Genomic DNA, 19672 nt, shown 5'->3' with positions numbered 1-19672 from the left:
GATAATAAACTGTTAATTATAAAAGCATCTTAAGCCTCCATATGAATTTCCAATGCAGATTCATTTTAATACATTTAGCGATGTAGCTACCGACCTTCTTAACTAGGATGCTGTAGCTTCTAGACAAAAGCCTTATGGTACAATAAGGTGCAATGCAAATAAGCAGAGATGTTACTAGCAACTTTAATTTGTAAAGTTGTAAAGTACTATGAGGAAAATACACTGCAGTCTCCTGGTCACCATGGTAACCACATAGAGGAACAGCTGTCCCCCCACTGTCCCCACGCCAACCTACCTACAGCAGAACTGTTTTATCTTATTCTACGTGTTCTGATTGGTGAAATATTGAAGGTTTTGTTAAATGATAGAACATGTAAGACCATCTTTCTCTGTTATCCATATATTTACATGTATGCATTTTAGATCATTTCACAGCTTCTCTTGGGTGGGATTAAGGAGGAAAAGTTTGTCCCTCATAAACGCAAGGCACCAAAGTCAGTTGTGGTGATTTTATCTTCTGCCTCATATGACTACAAAAACATCAACTTGCAGAGAGGAATTCAAATGTATTCAATTCAAGCTGGACTTAGGAAAAGAAACACAATAGTGAATGACATTATCAATCATGCTTAAGTTGTGTTGGTCATTACGAGCCCCTTCTGAAAGAAGCATTTCATTGTTGTTAGTATTTGGCACCATGGATATGTAAAGAGACTTAAACACACATCCACCAGTAGGCTAGCCATGTCAGAGTTGATAATTTGTTGATGGCGTTTTCTCTTGTAGTTCCCCTGTTCAGCCAGAGGTGGAGCCTTCTCTGATCTACAGCACTGTGCAGCCCAGTACAGAAAGAGAGGTGCACCATCTCACTGAGAGAGCTGAACTGACACAACCACCACCAGACAGTGTGTGGGTTTGTGTGTGTGTGTGTGTGTGTGTGTGTGTGTGTGTGTGTGTGTGTGTGTGTGTGAGTGTGTGTGAGTGTGTGTGTGTGTGTGTGGTGTGTGTGTTTGTGTGTGTGTGTGTGTTTGCCTGCCTGTGTGCGTTGTGTGTTGTGCTGCCTGTGCGTGCCTGTGTGTGTGTGTGTGTGTGTGGTGCCTGTGTGTGTGTGTGTGTGTGTGTGTGTGTGTGTGTGTGTGTGTGTGTCCGTCTTTTGGTTTCTGCAGAAAATGGAACAAGAAGCTTTGTTTTCTTCATTTATCGTCTTTTTAGATACCAAATCATAATGCTTAAAGAAGGACGATAATGTATGGTGAACACACACAAACACACATCATTTATTTGACTTTATTTGAAGGTATTTGAGGTACTTGTTTGAACTGCATCTCTGAAAGCTGTCCAAGCCTTAGAGAGAAAGGGGAAACGAGAGAAGTTGAGAAACTCTTTCGTCACTACGAGCAAAAAGGAACATATTTCACAACAAAGCCTGGCTGCCATGGGTTACGAGAGGAGGGGACAGAGCTTACTGACATGAACACCACCAGTCACCCGCTGCAGTCAGCCTTCCTCCATCTCACCGTTCAGTCACTTCAGTCCAGCTCAGGTAAACAAGTAACACTTCAGTTCAAAACCTTTAAAATTTGATGTCACAGCTGATTTTAAGTATAGTTAGATACAAAGTACACTTATTTCATGTACACTTATTTCATCTTTAGGAAGTGTTGTTCCAAAATGTACTTAGGGATAGCGTTAGGGCTTAAGGTTTGTAACATGTCACAATGCATACTCCTAGAGATATACAAAATATTGAAATTAGTTTGTTTGTAATTTTTTTTTTCTTTTTTTTGCTCTGTGAAAACTGCGCATGCTTCTAAGATGTCAATTGACTGTGTAGATATTATATTTTCCTGTCAATCGGTTTTGTGCAAAATTGTAATTTCGTGATTTTAAGAAGTGCATAACATCTGGACTTTCTTCTGTTACTTTAGTTCCAAAGTGAGTAATGGGCGCTACTTTACTGAAAGCTTTTGTTGGAGGAGCCATCCTTTTTGAGTGCAGTTATAAAGCAGAAGACAAACACAAGAAGAAATACTTCTGCAAGGCTGATGACAAGTCCTGCTTATCCAACGCAATCCCTCCCCCCACTGACAACCGTTTCTCTCTGTTCGACACGAGCAACGGATACTTCCGCATTCTCATCACCGCACTCACAAATGAGGATTCTGGGACGTATATGTGTCTTGTAGAGAAGGCTCCCAATGTTTACGCAAACACCACAAAAACACTGGAAGTAAATACAGGTGAGTTTGCCCCCATCACCGCTTGCTGTGTGCTTACTGAAACCACTGGACTGACCTGCTGCAAATCTCTTTTCAATCTGTTTGCTCAACGGTTAGATCCAGTTTACATGCCATCCGTCGTGAAGACTGCTTCTGTGGGTGAGGACGTTGTCATCGACTGCAAATACCCAGCCGCCGGTAACAACAGCATCAAATACTTCTACAAACAGCAGGTCATGCCAGCATGTCCTCATCTCATATCCTCTCAGTCGCCTCAGCCCAACTCAAGGTATTCCCTGATCGACGACAACAAAGCACACGTCTTCAGCGTGACCATCGGGAACCTGACCCCTGACGATGCTGGGCTCTACTGGTGTGGCTTGAGGACCGGGGGGTTTCTTGGAGGGATCGCCATGACAACAGAGGTGAAACTGCGCATCGTCGGTGAGAAGACTTATCTTCCATTTTAAAGCTTTCCCTTGTCAACATGTCTCAAAAATATTAAACAACTAAAGTAGTGGGATATAATAGTCAATATAGTACAGATACAGGAGGCTGCATGTAGTTTACTGTTGTATCAGTAGCTGTTTCATGAGGATGTTAATGAATGTTAAATATGGAACAGACAGATCAGTCTAAGATATGAGGAAGCTATGTTTTTTGCTGTCGTCATTAGGATGTTAATGAATGTTAAATATGGAACAGACAGATCAGTGTGAGATATAAGGAAGTTATGTTTGTTGCTGTCGTCATTAGGATGTGAACAAATGTCAGATCTGTCTGAGATATGAGGAGGTTGTTTTTTTTGTTGTCAACAACAGAGCGTGGAACAGAAGAACTCGCAGTAATGACCACAGGTGAGGGTTTCTCTGATCCATTGCTCTCTCTCTCTCTTTCTCTCTGTCTTCTCTCTTTCTCTTTATCTCTCTTTCCCTCTCTCTCTCTGTCTCTCTGTCTCTCTCTCTTTATCTCTCTTTATCTCTCTTTCCCTCTCTCACTCGCTCTCTGTCTCTCTCCCTCTCTCTCTCTCACTCTCTCTCTCTCTCTTTCTGTCTTATATATTCATATTATATTTTGTATTTTTCTTTTTCAGCCATGGCTGTGTGCATCCCGTTGTTCTTGGTTGTGGCTGTTATATTATCAGGAGTCGTGATCCACAGATGTAGAGTGAAAATCAGGCAATGTGAGAACCATCTCTCTCATTCTCCCTGTCTCTCTCTCTCACACACATCTCTCTCTCTCACACATTTTCTCTCTCTCCCTTTTACTCTCGCTCTCTCTATCTCTTCTTCTCTCTCTCTCCCTCTCTACTCTCTCTATCCCTCTCTCTTCTCTCTCCCTCTCTCCCTCTCTCTCTCTCTCTCCATGTATATATATACAGTATATAAGTCGACAGAAGGAGGGGAAGGGGCCTGTGCTATCTTACAGCATTAAAACTCAAATGATGTTGTCGGACGTAGTTACAGCACACTTTTAATTTGAAATGATGCCATGAGTCAAATTATAAATAGTTATTGCAACATTGTTCCAGTATAATACAGCATAATTCTAGTGCACAACATGAAGGCAGGACAGTCGCTCTAATGCAACTTTACTGGTTTATTTCTTCAATCCACAGCGCATGTCTCTGTTATTCAGACTCCACCTCAGGTCAGAGCAGCTTCCCCATCAGCGGTGAGTGAAAATACCTACTGGGTTCTTCATAACAAAACTTATAACACACTCTAATACTATGGAGATCTACATGATTCTGCTTTTCAATAGCAGTTATAAAGCATTATCAAGCAATGGAGATGCATATATTTCTACTTTATAACACAGCATAACAGAGATGGAATTGTATCTGACATTGTATTTATTTCTGGTTTATTACAGTTATAACATATCATTCTAAAGAAAAATACATTAAAAACAAATGAGTCTGTAACCTTTTAAAAGACATACGCTAGAGGTAATTTACTAGTAGGAGTTTGAGACGCTAAATTGTGGTTTGGTCTGAGCATGGTCATGTTAAAAACCAGGGCTTGTTTACTCCTCTCTTCGTGTTAGTTACCAGTTAGCATTAAGAAACCATCACCTCCACCATCACCCAACATCAGTAAGGATCAGTGCTGTCGTGCCTAGTTACGGTTACCTGCCGACTCAGTCACCAGCTGGATCCCTAATGCAAACATCCAATAACGCTCTGTTAACACGTGTACGTTTCTGAACGTTGACGTTCTTAAATGAATAGTCCCTGACGGTTGCTCAATCTTGATTTCATGTCACTCCTGACGACTGCTGGTGATCGTGCCGAATCCATCCAGATGAGTTTGGACCCCCCCAGGCCCCAGCTCAAGTGTGTTTATCAGAATCTCCAACCCGACCCCACCCACCCTCCTGCTGCTGACTACGTGACACCCATCCCCTCCGACCCTCCTGGTGGTGACTACGTGACACCCATCCCCGACGGCCATCCCTCTGAGAACATCTACCAGCAGCTGGACGTCAGCAGCAGGCAGGCTGATGATGTGTACCACACCCTAGATCCCAAACCGTGTAAATAGGCAGGCTGATGATGTGTACCACACCCTAGATCCCAAATAGTGTAAATAGGCAGGCTGATAATATGTACCACACCCTAGATCCCAAACTATGTGGATAGGCAGGCTGATAATATGTACCACACCCTAGATCCCAAACCATGTGGATAGGCAGGCTGATAATATGTACCACACCCTAGATCCCAAACCATGTGAATAGGCAGGCACACAGCAGGTCACCCAGCCAAAACACAAGATGGCAAATGCTGGGAGCCTATGTGCTTGGTGTGCATGGTGCCAGCTTAACAAAATGGCTTCCTTTAGGCTACTGCTGTCCAAGGTGCGCTTTAAATGTTTCACTGACCATTTTAGCATTAGTGGTTAGTTTTCAGCTCATATAAAAAAAGGCCAACCAGGTACAACCATCTACAAAGATACAAACACATTATCAACCAAGCTGTGGTTCACAAATCCTAATTTAGAAAAATACATGTCCTACAGAGTAAACCACTTTAGTTATCTTATTTTGGAATATATAATGTTAGACACGCACTAACGCATAGTGACATGGTAGCTTTGGGTGAGTGATTGTGTAATGTAAGATAACTGTGTGTGTGTGTGTGTGTGTGTGTGGCTCTCTACTGTTTCTGTTGTGAAATTGCAATGGCTTTAATAAACCAGACCATTCTCACTTTGTTTGTTAAATATCACTCTGAGTCCAACTTCAACTGTGTCGAATAACGTCACTGCATGATAATACAAATAAGCTCAAAACAGATAATCAACATCCTTCAAAATAGAGTCTCTGTTCATTCTCCCCTTGCTTGTTAAATATGGTGCTGAGTCTCTGTTCAAAGAAGCTGTTAGAGCATTAGACTCTGAGACAGTGAAGCTTTCATTAAAAGTGTGCACACACAGGCAAAGGATGTGCAGAGTTTGTGATTACTCTCACAAAAAAAAACTCCAGGCAGAGATCCATACAGAAAAGGCAGCACTGAACACTGAACCTCTCATCAGGGTAAGCATGCCAGATTCAAACAGCACAAGAAAGTTCAAAGTTTGTCATCCTCACAGAGAGGCAAGATCAGTACGGCACAAGAAAGTTCAAAGTTCGTAATCTCACAAAGAGGCAAGAACTGTACGGCACAAGAAAGTTCAAAGTTTGTAATCTCACAGACAGGTTAACAGGCAAATCCCACACGGCTCATAGTTCACAGAAAGAGTTTCATGAGCAAAATTCCAGATTCCATAAACAATCATCCAAACACGAGCAAAAAGCAGATCCGAGAGGCCAGAAAGAGAAACGTGATCCGTGAGCAGCTCATGGCTCACGAGGCGAGATTAGTCAGCGGTGAGAGAGTCTCACAGCCGAGTTTGAATGCTGCCGGTGAGGAGCAGATGAGGCTCAGGTGGAGAGCGAGCGGGGACCAAGAGGTGCAGGCCAGGATTAGAGCCAATGGGAGTGCAGCACGCACAAGACCTGTCAAAACAGGAAGTGGAGGGACAACCCGTCTCAGTACCTGAAGGGCAGTACCGGACCGGACCGGACGGGACTGTGACACAAGTTTGACTAGACTAGTAGCAAGTAGCAAAGAGAGCTGAAGTGTAAGTAGCGCAAAGGCCCATGTTTACCTCAGTACAGGGAGGCCAAGGGTGCTCACTGTCTTTCTAGGTCAACCACAAACCACAAACCACAACTGTGCTGGAAGCCTTCGTCTCTCTCCCTGAAGCACACTGCAAGCTGCAAGACTTGTTTTGTTATTTTATTATCTTTCTATTTTTAACTTTCCTCCTTTTTCTCAAGGTACCTAAACATTGTCTCTCTCCTTTAATGGAGTAAATCTATCAGATGACAGACAGTTGTGTCTTTCTGTTGTCTGAACTCACCTCATCAAGTAATTGGTGGCTGCAGAGGAATGTTTGGCAAGTAGACAGTAAGCTTGCATGTCAGACGCCTATCGTTAGCCCCCTACAGCCACCCCTCCACTTCCTTATTTCAAACATAAAGTTGTGGTAAGCCCTGCATCAACATACTTTTTCTCATTAGGCACTCAGTGAGCTTAGAGGCAGCAGCACATGGTGAGTAGTGCTATTCCCTTTGTGTAGATAAACCTTTTAACAGATACAGATGGGGGAGAAAATACATTTTGTATGATTGTGTCTGTGTATGCTGTTATCGTTCAACAAAACCACTGTCTTGGATTGATCAGTTTTTATCGTTTTTATACGACTATAAAAATATGTAAAATATTTATTGATATCATTTGGCTTTTGTGTGATTGCTTTTTGCAGTAGGTGACAGTTTGAACGTTACAAATCCATGAAAATGACTTACTTCATGCTGACGCTGTACCATACTGCTAGAGTACTGTTATACGTGCAGTTTCAACACTACTGGATTCATAACTGTTGGTCGTGTTACGAATGGCAAAATACCTTCTATTCGTTTTTCAGAAGATGCAAAAGATTTCATATAATTATTGTTACTGTTTAATTTAATGTGTACACTTTCAAGATATGTTTTCATTACATATCACCATTTACTTTTGTAAAAAAAAATGACTTTGAATCGTGTAAAACGAGATTTGGAGATCCATGCATAAAACTTTGCTTAAAAAATGTTTTATATTACATTCATGTTAATTATCATTGAATATATAAACCCTTTTGCATCTTCTGAAAAACTAAGATATGTATTTTGCCACTGTAAGATGAGATGTTGGAGATGCGTGCGTACGTTAGCAGCGCTCTGCTCTCCTTCCTGTCATGGCCACCAGTATACTGCACCACAAGCTAATAATGGCCCGTGTGGTTAGAAGAGACGCTATAGCAAGTGCGTGGGAACTTGTGCTGGTGTTCTGGTTTATTTTGTTTAGTTTCAAAAAGGCAAATCAAATGTTGGGGCTTAATTCAATTCACAAACAAAATATGCTTCTTTTTAAGTTTTTTATGTTATTATGTTTTAAGACTCACTGTACCAAACAAGTGTGTAGCCTTCAGGCTGCGCTTTATAGTCTCAAGTCTAAATGTCAAAGGGCTAGGGTCAAGGGTATGTGGGGAAATGGTACAACATTCATCATTTAGGTCTGTCTGGTTTTTGTTTTTGTTTTCAGTATGCTCATGATGAAATGATAATATATTTTATTTTCATAATATGTCTAAAATATGTCTTCTTTACATGACAGAAGCAGGTTCTTGTTTTATTGTAGGTTGCTGTGTGAATGATGGTTCACAGTCTACTGTGTGTCCGTGTGGTTCTCTGGGTAGTCATCATCAAAGGTAAATACTTTTGCAAAATAGTACAAAATATCTTTTACAAAACAGCCATCACAAAATCTTAACATGGACTCAATTGTACAAAATAACAAAAGCAAAATTTAGGCTGTATCACCAACTATTAGCACAAAATCTTAACCTGGACTCGATATTAGTAGTGTTTTTATAGGTACTGCATTAATTCAGGCTGTATCACCAACTATTAGTAGTCTTTTAACATTCATATTGCATCAATGTCTTTGAGTGAGAAGAACAGAATGAAAAACACATCCTCATGGTGGGCATTGTAATATCAATGACCAAATGATGCAAAACAATGAACACTGAGATGATTTGTAGGATGCAGCCCACAGTAAATATAACATAATTTGTCTTCTAGATGTCCTCAGTGAAAGTGCAATAAAAGATTGGGTAAACATCACTCATGACCATGTCTGTGCTGTGAGAGGATCATCAGTGGCCATGCCCTGCTCTTTCACTCCCCCTGCTGGTGAAACAGCTACTAAAGTCTTCTGGCTGATTAATGCCATTTATGGAACAGAACCCTCTGATATTGCTGAGAACCCATCCTACACAGGCCGTGTGGAGTACTACTGGGGTAAGAAGAAGAGTAAGAAGAACTGCACCTTAAAACTGACTGATGTGAAGATGACAGACAAGACTGGATATAGAGCACGGATTATAACAGACAACAGTAAATGGCAGAGTCGCTCTGCTGTAGAATTGTCAGTCACAGGTGATTTATCTGCTGATATAACATTGCTTGTTTTCACCAGCCTTCTACAAGATATGACATCCACACCTACATATCCAGTTACATATATTTCACTAAATAATTCTACTTTTCCCCACTTAGACCTTTTGGTTGTGTTTATTGAACCAGTGATTGAAGGCAGAGAGGTGAAGCTGAGTTGCAGACATACTTGTGATGACACCACAGTGATATGGAGAAAGAACGGAAAAGATTTACCTGTTGAACTAACAAACAACTATGAGCTTCATCTCCATAAAATCAGGATTGAGGATGAGGGTGATTATTCCTGTGCTCTAAAAGGCCATGAGGGACATCCATCTACAGCAGTGAAGCTTCATGTCATGTGTGAGTAGTAAGAGTTACTCAGTAATCACACATTAGCAGTACATATCTGAATTAAAGTAATTTAATTCACATGATTATATTGCTTATTAGTAGGGATGTGAAATTATTACAAATTTTAATCAAATTAATCACAGGTTTCTGTGGATTAATCATGATTAATCACATATTACCAATTTTCTCGGTATATTTTTGTGAGAACAAAAAGATTTATGACAAAAGACGGATATATACATTTAACATGTTTCTTTTTTTTTTTCATAAAAAAAAAACAATGGTGCTGCATCTCAGTAGTTCTTTAGCAGTTATCTTTGCTATTCCATATGGAACATTAATATAATCTTCATCCTAAACAGAATTCGGGCTTCTTAGCCATTGTATGGTTGAATAAAACATGGCTTCTTAGCCATTGTTTTTATAGGATGGTTGAAAATTTTTCTCTTTTGTCAAACAACCATTAACCACACCATGACATAATCTAATGGCTCTGAAGGCCCTAGTGGTCGTTTTGTCTTCAATTGCCCAATTGCTTGCAACAGTTTGGAACTATTCTGCACATGCCTCTGCAAAGTGGCGCTCTTCTGTTTTCATGCACGTTAGAGTAAACGACTTTAACTTCCATTCGTTGGTGATTAGATGTGCAGTTACACCCAGGTAGTTATCGCTACTCACAGAGGCCCAGTGATCCCCTGTCAGCGCCACATGTTTCGTAGCAGCCAAGTCATTTTTCTTTTTTTTTTCTTTTCAGCTTCATACAGCTCGTGGATTGTTGTCGTTATTGTGCGTCTTTGCGGTGCTTTGATGCTCGCAAAACTTCGTTAAACCCCTCGTCCTCAACAATATTAATCGGTCTACAGCTTTTTGCAAGATTTGGCAACAGTGCTAGTCAACTTGCCTACGTTGTTAAGTGAGGGTGGTTTGGCGCATTCCACTTGAACTCCCCTCGCCGACCAACGCATTTACTACGGTGAAACGATAACGTCTTCCCGCAGAGTGTACATATCACTTTGGTTTTATTGAATGTTCCATCTTTGTTTTTTTGGAACATGAACTTCCCATCCAGAAAGTCCTCAGGTTCATCAGAATTATCCATGTTGTTTGTTTGTTTGGATAGCAGCTGCCGTCTGACTGCATTAGAAACTGCGACTAGTGCAGATTGGGTGGAATTATGGGTATATTGAATTAAATGCGTTAAAAAAAATAACGCATTAATCCTGTAATTTAATCATAACGCGTTATCGCGTTATTTTTCACAGCTCTACTTATTAGGTGTTTTTATTCTAATCCCATGTCTCCAGTCTCTCCAAAGAACACCTCAGTGTCTGTCAGACCTGATGTGATAACAAAGGGTAGTTCAGTGAATTTGACCTGCAGCAGTGATGCCAACCCACCAGTGGAGATCTACACCTGGTTTAAGGTGGGTGAGTCCACTCCAGTAGGATCAGGACAGCAGTACAGCATCACTAACATCAGCTCTGAGGATGGAGGACAGTACTACTGTGAGGCCAAGAATGAACATGGAGCAGACAACTCCTCGACTGTGTCCATCACAGTTACTGATCATGGTATCTTGCTTGCTCTCATTTTTCTCTGTGTATATTTCTTTGCCAAACTAAATAGCGCTTTTTAGTATTTTCCTCTTCTGTTTGTCCCTCACAGGAGACCATAGAGACCATAGTCCTGTAGTGTATGTGGTAACAGGAGTCTCAGTCTGTGGAGCTGCAGGTCTGTTCTGTGTGCTGGTCTGGATTAGGTCAGTACTGATCCTGATTGAGGTACAAATCAGTTTAATTTTCACTTTTTCATTTGATTCATTAAAATCTTTCATTCATCAAATTTTCACAGGTTCCACAAGACTTATACAAGAGAGAGCAAGAAACCGGTGAGTTGTCCATGTCTAAGTGTATATAATGGTAGTGTATATGGTAGGTGAATCTTTTCCTTACTGTAATCATCTCAGCTGGATCAGAATAATGTCCAGCCCAAGCGCTCCAGAGAGACTGCAGGAGGAGCAGAGGATGATGTTCAGTACTCCACCATCCAGCCCCACGGCTCCAGAAAGACTGCAGGAGGAGCAGAGGATGATGTTCAGTACTCCACCATCCAGCCCCACGGCTCCAGAAAGACTGCAGGAGGAGCAGAGGATGATGAGTACTCCACTATCCAGCCCCACGGCTCCAGAGAGACTGCAAGAGCTCAGGGGGACGATGTCCAGTACGCCAGCCTCCAGTTCAAAAAGGCCCGTGTTGCATATGGGTGAGTCTATGACCTTCAAAGACTAGAAACCTGGTAAAACAACACAATCACTTTTTTATGTAAGAATATTTGTAGGTTATTTTGGTTTGTAACTGTTTCATTACACATTAAAGTTCCCTACATTCATTCATTATATAGGGAAAGGGCACTGCAGGTCTATATATCTGTTCAGTTATTGAGTCTGGAAACAGTCTTGTCCAGAAAGTTCTTAGTGAAGGTCTGGAAACAGTAAGCTACAGATAAACTCAACACAACACACCTTGTCCAAATCTCTCTAATTGTGAGATAATAAGTAATCATATTTTTTTATTTTGTGAATGAAACATGCTTCAGTGTTCTCTGTCACTGTATTGACTGTCTTCCTGCAGTTCTACTGGTCAACCAGAGGGGGAGATGTCTGTGATCTACAGCACTGTGGAAACCAGAACATGAGGGGAACCCATCTAACCCAGCCGGTGGTCAGGGGAAAGAGCAGAGCAACACAGTGTATGCACCTTCTAGACAAGTTTGTAACTGAAAGTCATTTTCCATTTCCTTGCAATACTGTCATTTGGAGTACGCTTTTTCTAAATAAACCCTCTCTGCCTAGCAATTTTATAACCATGACATTTAGGAAACATAAAGGAGACCAGTTTAAAAAAAGTGTCCGTATTGCCTTTTAAAGATCTATTGCATTAATGTTTCTACAGAGCTCATGTAATTTTGCCAATAATTGTTTTCCAGTATTTGGTAAATAAAATTAATTCAACTTTGCTTTTCTGTCTTGATATTCTTTTTTTTCATTTTCCATATCCACACAGTACAGATGATTGTCATGTGGTGTCCCTTGAATCCATGATTATGAACAGCAGCAGAAGACATATACATGCATTCACACATGCACACAACCCTGTATGGTGGTCAGAACTCCAATATGAAGCACCATCATGGTCTACTCTGTTATGTCCACTAGAAGCCCTCTGTCTGTGTCTGTAATCCCCAAACACACTTCATCCTCTCACATTCTCTTTCTCTCAAAGTTTTTGTTTGTTAGTGTGTGAGGGGAAGGTACTGGGGAAATAAATGGTATCTTTCTTTCTCTGCAAATACTGTATGACAAAGTATGTTCATACCAGTTGTTGAAGGAAGCTGTTAATAGTAAAAAAAAATACTAATTTACGTTACACCAGACCTTTGTCGCACAGACATATGAAAATGTGTAAGGAGGTTGAGCCTTAACCCCACCGCCATCTAACCTGGGACATTTTATCAGAGCCCGAACCATGTTAGAGGCGTTCAATAGCAAGGAGAAGTGTGGAGGTGTTTGTTAGTGAGGAGAAGTGTAGAGATGTTCGTTAGCGAGGAGAAGTGTAGAGATGTTCGTTAGCGAGGAGAAGTGTAGAGGTGTTCGTTAGTAGAGCAGAAGTGTAGAGGCGTTCGTCACCGGGCCGCCTGCGCTGAAGATTTGTAAATGTGTTCAGGATATTTGGGGCGGCAGCAGAGATGCCCACGCCACTCTTGGGATCCTGGACTTTGCTGAAGCACTGGTCAAAGAAGTTCACCTGCCAACCTGAGACAGCCCTGGATAAGCTTATGGCAGTGCTTGCAAGCTATTGGAGAGGACAGCACATGCTTATAGCATGCTTGTCTGAAAGCAGCTTTCTTTGGTGGGTTGCTTGGTTGTTTTGGTCGTCTTAAAAATCCTCAGCTTGTCCGACATGTCCACCGATACTATACGATAGGGTATTAGCTTAGCATGCGGGTACCAGACTGGACACACTGGGTATTAGCTTAGCATGCAGGTAGCAGACTGGACACACAGGGTATAAGCTTTGCATGCAGGTAGCAGAATGGACACACAGGGGCTGTGTTCGGATTCTTAGATAATTCGAACAGTACTTGCTCTCTTAATAGGAAGGAAGGAAGGAAGGAAGGGAGCATTTTAAGCCAATTCGAACAGGCCCAGGGTATTAGATTAGCATGCAGATAGCAGACTGACAGGACACACAGGGTATTAGATTAGCATGCATATAGCAGACTGGACACACAGGGTATTAGCTTAGCATGTGGGTAGGCAAGGCAGACTGGACACACAGGGCATTAGCTTAGCATGCAGGTAGCAGACTGGACACACAGGGTATAAGCTTTGCATGCAGGTAGCAGAATGGACACACAGGGTATTAGATTAGCATGCGGATAGCAGACTGACAGGACACACAGGGTATTAGATTAGCATGCATATAGCAGACTGGACACACAGGGTATTAGCTTAGCATGTGGGTAGCCAAGGCAGACTGGACACACAGGGTGTGCGTCTCTGGCAGAGATGTTGAAGCCTCAACTGCTGGTCCAAGGCCTTCTTAGAAGGGGTTTTAGTGTGGGTCGGAGAAAATTAGAAGCTGGTAAGCTGATAGGTGACAAGGTGATAAGGTGACCAGACGTCCCCGGTTTTCGGGGACAGTCCCCGTTTTTGGTGGCCTGTCCCCGGCTGGAGCTGTCCCCGGAAATGTCCCCGGTTTTCACTGTGACCAACAACAGACCCGGGATACAAATAAAAAAAAGAAAGAAAAAAACCAATGACCAAACGTTTAGTTGCGTAGCCTACACGCCTCGGGCTCAAGCAAGCCAGCCAGCAGCCAGGGGGACAAGCTCTAGCTCAGAGTTCAAAGATGTTCTAGAATGCCCGTCTTTGCAGTATTTTGATTGGTGGAATATGCAGCACGGTAGAATCTTTGCCCTTAGCTTCTACTTTTTTTATTCAGAGAGATGGCGTCCATTCATTCATTCATTCAGCCAGCTAGCTCTGGCAAATCGAGTACAAGACAGGATAGCATTGGGATAGGCGATTAGCGAACGGTGTTTATTGTAAGTGTCATTGTTTATCATCTATGTCATATATTATTTAACCTCTAATATGTATGTAGCCTATGATCTACAATTTGCAACAATGTGAGTGTTAAGCAGCAGCTATCTGTCGGTCAGGTGTCAGCCACAGCTCTACTTGCTAACTAACTTTGTTAACTTTTTAACATTAGCAGTGATACTAACTACAGTACTATGACATTTCAGTTTCATTAGTCTGGGTTACTATTGAGAGGTAGTTGGCAAGTGGTTAAATTAAACCACTTGAAAGCAAGAAAATACTCCTTGAACTGGCTTTCCGTACATCCAGTTGCGCTTCCCGCTTACGTCTGTCTCGTTGTTTGTGTGAAAATGACAATAAAGTACTTTGAACTTTGAAAGTTCTGTGGAAGCAAAAACAGTCTCACCAGTTCAATTTTAAGCAGTGGGTTTCAATGTGCTAAAATCTTTAAATGAGTCATGTGCTTAGGCTACATAGATAGACAATTACAGGTAACCTAGAATAATGGTAGGCCTACATTACTTAAAAACAAACACAAATCTTGTGGTGGTCAAACTAATGAAATGTCTTTTTCCCACATTAACTTCACATATTCTTTATCAACAAATATGTCAACTGGTAGTGTGTCACAGAACTTGTTATTTTTGAGATTATTCAGATCTCCCTCCCTTACCTTGACATTGCTTGGATTTAATTACATTTTTTACTGAAATTGTATTTTGAATCTTTTTGTTTGTTTGTTTCTTAAATCACTTTTGGTATAGTAATACCTAAAAAAAACAATTCCAAAGATCCTGGAGTCTATGGGTCTGATCTGTATGTTCATAGTTCCAGCTGATTTTCACACAGAATATAGGAATACAATGCATTCAGTTGCCTCAATGGCCTTAACATTTTCTATGCTGTAAAAATCTATACCTGTCACCCATCCGTGCAGAGCAGGCACTTATCAGCCAAACACAGAGGTTAGGCCTACTGCAAGGAAGCTTGTGCATGACGTCAACTAGGTTCTTATCACTGATATTGGTTCTTATTATCTGGCAAAAGGTTGTTACCTTTACTACTCTTCATTTCAGCCACTTTGTGATTAGTTTTAAGAAGAAAACTCTTTGTTTGACATTCCCCTTGCGATTTACAAGAACAAGGGTAAGATAAACTGCTTTTATGAATAAGGGCCCAGTCAGTGTCCCCGTTTTTCGATTACAAAGACAAAAACATGACATGTTTTGGAGGTGTTAACGTGTCTAAACTGAAAATGTCCCCGGATTTTGTCTCAGAAATCTGGTCACCTTATGATAGAAGTATCAGAAGTAGGCGACTGGTTGGCTAGCAGAAGAGAGTGACTCGGACAAAGACAGTAATGATAGACAAATTTGAAACTCTGCCTATAATCAAGTATGTATCAAGTATTGTGGAGCACTCAGTGACGAGAATCACAACTACTACACACATTTTACTTAATGTTTGGAGTGTCCTGAACATATTCCACCCCCCTTTCATTGAGACACAATCTTTAGTTTCATCAGCAAAGTGTGATACGTGTCACATGGCAATACCCTGGCATTGGAGATAATCCTTTTTCACCTGTGTGATCTGTGTGTCAAGTGTTTTTTCACAGTGAATGACCAGAATAATGACTGCTAAACATATTTTACCCTCTCTTTACAGTGTTCTGGACAAGTTCAACCAACTTTAATGAAGGCATAATCCTTTTATCAGCATATTGGGGTGTGTTTTACTTTTTCTTTATACAATATTGCCTGTTTAGTCATTGTTCATTATATTAAAACAAGAAAACCATACTTTTGTAACATGAGTGAATCGTTTTTAACCCATTTTGATGTTACTATGAAATTAATATCTCTGACAGTTTAAGAAAACACGGGACTAATAAGGGACTTTTATTTTGAAAAATCGTAACCGGAAGTCGCTCGAGCTCATTTGCCTATAGTTGCTCACTGAACGCTGCTGCTCTCATTCCCCAGTTAACGGAGAGATTCAGCCAACTCGGATATCGTGAAGTTGCTGAAACCAGATAGCTATTATTGAGTGTTTAGCAGGGAAAGAGGTGTTGAGTGCATGCAAAAGTTTTGGTCTGAACAGGGTGACGAGACGGAACGGTGGTGTCCCTTTCATTAAATTAGTATTTTAAGTTAGTAGGCTACATAATATAATGCAGAAACTGTCAGACGACACGCTTTACCTCACAAGGAGCTTTACCTCACGTCCCAAGCGCTTGAAATCACAACACATCAACTGCACGAGTCAACGGAGGGATGTTAACACGAAGGTAAGTGAGATTCTGATCTGTTGTCTAAATCAATCTTAAATCAACGACACTTCCATGGGGACTGTACAGAGACTCATCCTGTAACTTAGTTCTGAGTGGCCTCAGATGCCTCAAATCACGGCAGTGTAAAGCTTTTTCTATTGGAAATGGAAATCTTTTACTTTAAATTTCAGCTAGCTTTGTTTATTTGCCAGTTAGAGATTTTGGTTTGAGAAATGTTACAGAGCTGCCAACTTTTCAAAAAACCTTGGAGTGAGATTCTGTCGGGGTGACCAACATGTTGTCGCGCACGCAGCCACACACGTTGTTGGCTCGAATATCAGGGAATTGGAATTAATTTGGCGTTGTACCCATGTTGTGCCCTGCATTCTGGTGGTTTGTGGGGCCCAAACTCGTTGATAGGGGCGGCCTACTGGAGATGGACAACATTGGTTACATTCTGTGAAGCAAAGACATAGCTGAAGGTCCACCCCCAGGACATTTTGGTTTAAGAAGATGTTATTTCCTGCATTCTAGTGGATCTTTGGGTGGTATGCTAAAGATGTGCAATACCTGAACTTATTCTGATTCATGTTCATCTGATCATGACTTGTGGGGCCTTCTAGACTTGAGCTGAACATTCAACAAGAAAACTATTGTTGTGCCTCAATGACTGTCTATGTACCACAATATAGCCTAATTAATAGACCTGTGTTTAAGATTTGACCAAGGTAGGTTGCTTGACATTTTGATTACAATGGTATTCAACTAATTCTTAACTGAAACCTAACCTAGATGGTTAATAATTGTATTCTTAAGAGCACTTAATGATTTATGTTCAGCAAAAAATTACACAAGATTAGTTAGGGAGAAATATTTTTCATTATTCAAAGTCTCCCACCACACGTTCTATCAAACAAAAAATGGCAACAAATAAAGTGCTTAAACAGTAGCCTTTTTAAGCAATACAATGGATCAACACATGACAAAAATAACTAAAAATGAGGTATCAGATGCAGATCAGAAGCTGGTTAGTCATTTTCTACGATCTGTGGGCAAGGTTGTACTGGCCTGTGGCCTTCTTGGAGGCCTTGATGACCTCTGAGGGGGGCTCCCATCTGAAACAGGGCTCCAGGTCGGCCATCTTTATGGCCATTATTGAGGAGAGGGTGCCATCCAATGCCAGGCTATTTCTGGTCTTAGTTTTGTTCAGTCCCACAACTGAAAACACCCTCTCAGCATCTGCATTCGAATGGGGCAACACCAGGACCAGCTTGGCGACGGCAGCAAGCCTCTCAAATTCTTTGGCTCCTGTCACCTATGGAAAATGAACCAAGAACAAAATGGAAAAACATAACATATTTTGTTTTGATTAATACTGTAAGTATACTGTAAGAAAGTTCAGATACAACATGCATAGTTTGCATCATGTATGACACAATATATGCATGAATCAATACAAGCAACATCAGTGTACATGTAGCCAAGCCACACCTGCCAAAAAGAAAGACCAAAAAAATGTATACCTTAATACCTTATGTTTCCGTGTTGCCATTCCAGCCCAGAATCTTTCCATCTCAGTTTCGTCCTGAAGGGAGGTTCTTGGCATGGTCTGATAATTCAGAAACTCCTCACCCAGGTGGTCATGCTCCTCTGGCCCATGGTATAAGAGGAGATGGGGAAACCTATTTATGAAAGTAGAGTTACAGGTTGTTAAGTTATAGGTATATTGTCATCAACCAGCAGCAGTTCATACTAGGGCTGAACGATTAATTGCATTTGCGATTTAATCGCGATATGATATAACGCGATTTTCTAACCGCAACGGTCGCGATTAAAAACGTGGTCTAAAAAAAAATAAAAAAAAAATAAAAATATTTTTATTTTTTTATTTTTTTAAGATGGTACATTTTGCACACAGTGTTTAAAAAGTGCATGCCTTGTGTTTATTCTTACAATGACTTTGTTTAAATTACTTAAATGCACAGTGGCAAAGCCACCGATTTGTTGTTCTTGATTCTGTAATGAGCAGTTAAATAAAAATGTAAAATGTGGGAAATAATATTTTACACTAAATGTATCTAATATTGTGTTGGTCATATTTAAATCATTCATTACGATTTGTTGGGACATTTTTTGGGATAAAATAAAAAAAATCGCATATTAAATCGCAATCGCAATATTTGGAGAAAAAAATCGCAATTAGATTATTTTCCCAAATCGTTCAGCCCTAGTTCATACACATCTTTGAGGAAAAGCCATATAAGAATAACTCATGTGCAGTTTAGGAGTGAACACACCTCATCATAAGCATTTTAGCCAAGATGATAGACAATAATTAAAGAAAAAAACGAACCTTTCAACAAAGTACAGGACACCTTCAATGCCACTTTCAGCCCTCTGCCGCACATCTACAAATTCTGCGTGTTTGATCAGTGGCTCTTCCATTGGCAGCTTCTTAAGTGCATGGCCCACAGCACTTGTTAGGAAAATCAACACAGCTTCATGGAATGAATCCACCTGCCGTGTTGTGATGTCACCCTCATCAAGATATCTGTTAAGTTTAGTCCTGGTTGTGAACCCGATGTTCAACTTTTTCCCTGTACAGATACAGCATATCAGGTTAACATAAATGGTTTAACATACTGATGCAGCAATATCAGCTTGACACATAGGGCAAGAAATCCAACCAGAAGCTCACTGTTGGAAGGACTACCACAAACCTTAGGTTTCTACTCATGAAGTGGCAAAAGGCTAGGTACAAGGCTAAATATCACATTTTATCTATCACATATCACAGTGTATGATCATAATAATAGCCAAACACTACACTCATGGCCTTGCAGAGCTGCTGGAACCATACATTTGGAACATAGTTTGCGTACGAATTTCACCATCTATAACAGACATTTACAAAACTAGTATTAGATCCCTGCAGATAACAGCTGAGTTTACAATCACCACACAAAATCAAGTTCACACGCACAAACACAAACGAATAATTTCTTTAAAGATTTAAAGTTTAAGAGAGTGAGTACTTAATTGAACCACATGTCATTAACATACCTAGTCTCTGCTCAGTTTGGAGATGAAGATTTTCTTCAGCGATGTATTCTTTTCCCGAGTTTCTACCGCGTTTGTCTCTCTTTGTAACTCTTCTTCTGTCGCTAACTTCTGGACTTCTTGGGGTAA

The 19672-nt window shown here is 40.8% G+C and overlaps 2 protein-coding genes across 5 annotated transcripts; both read left to right on the top strand.

Moving 5' to 3' along the window:
- Nucleotides 1-1334: 1334 nt before the first annotated feature.
- On the top strand, nucleotides 1335-5432 carry LOC116219247 (polymeric immunoglobulin receptor-like). 4 transcript variants are annotated; one of them, XM_031562413.2, is made up of 7 exons: nucleotides 1337-1543; nucleotides 1656-2240; nucleotides 2337-2663; nucleotides 3041-3076; nucleotides 3313-3402; nucleotides 3838-3891; nucleotides 4494-5432. In XM_031562413.2, exons 2-7 carry the CDS (start codon nucleotides 1943-1945, stop codon nucleotides 4763-4765), a joined length of 1077 nt encoding a protein of 358 aa, XP_031418273.1. In that variant the 5' UTR covers nucleotides 1337-1543; nucleotides 1656-1942; the 3' UTR covers nucleotides 4766-5432. The 4 variants fall into 4 exon arrangements, with proteins under 4 accessions (XP_031418275.1, XP_031418273.1, XP_031418272.1 ...); XM_031562412.2 differs by having other exon boundaries at nucleotides 1338-1543; nucleotides 1929-2240; XM_031562414.2 differs by having other exon boundaries at nucleotides 1338-1543; nucleotides 1929-2240; nucleotides 3838-3893; nucleotides 4526-5432.
- Nucleotides 5433-10128: 4696 nt separating this feature from the next.
- On the top strand, nucleotides 10129-12164 carry LOC116219302 (advanced glycosylation end product-specific receptor-like). Its single transcript, XM_042703488.1, has 5 exons — nucleotides 10129-10678; nucleotides 10773-10866; nucleotides 10959-10995; nucleotides 11074-11369; nucleotides 11738-12164. Exons 1-5 carry the CDS (start codon nucleotides 10402-10404, stop codon nucleotides 11799-11801), a joined length of 768 nt encoding a protein of 255 aa, XP_042559422.1. The 5' UTR covers nucleotides 10129-10401; the 3' UTR covers nucleotides 11802-12164.
- Nucleotides 12165-19672: the final 7508 nt, after the last annotated feature.

Source organism: Clupea harengus, chromosome 24, assembly GCF_900700415.2.
Source record: "Clupea harengus chromosome 24, Ch_v2.0.2, whole genome shotgun sequence".
Classification (NCBI taxonomy): Eukaryota; Metazoa; Chordata; class Actinopteri; order Clupeiformes; family Clupeidae; genus Clupea; species Clupea harengus.
This window is presented reverse-complemented; position numbering and strand designations above follow the sequence as displayed.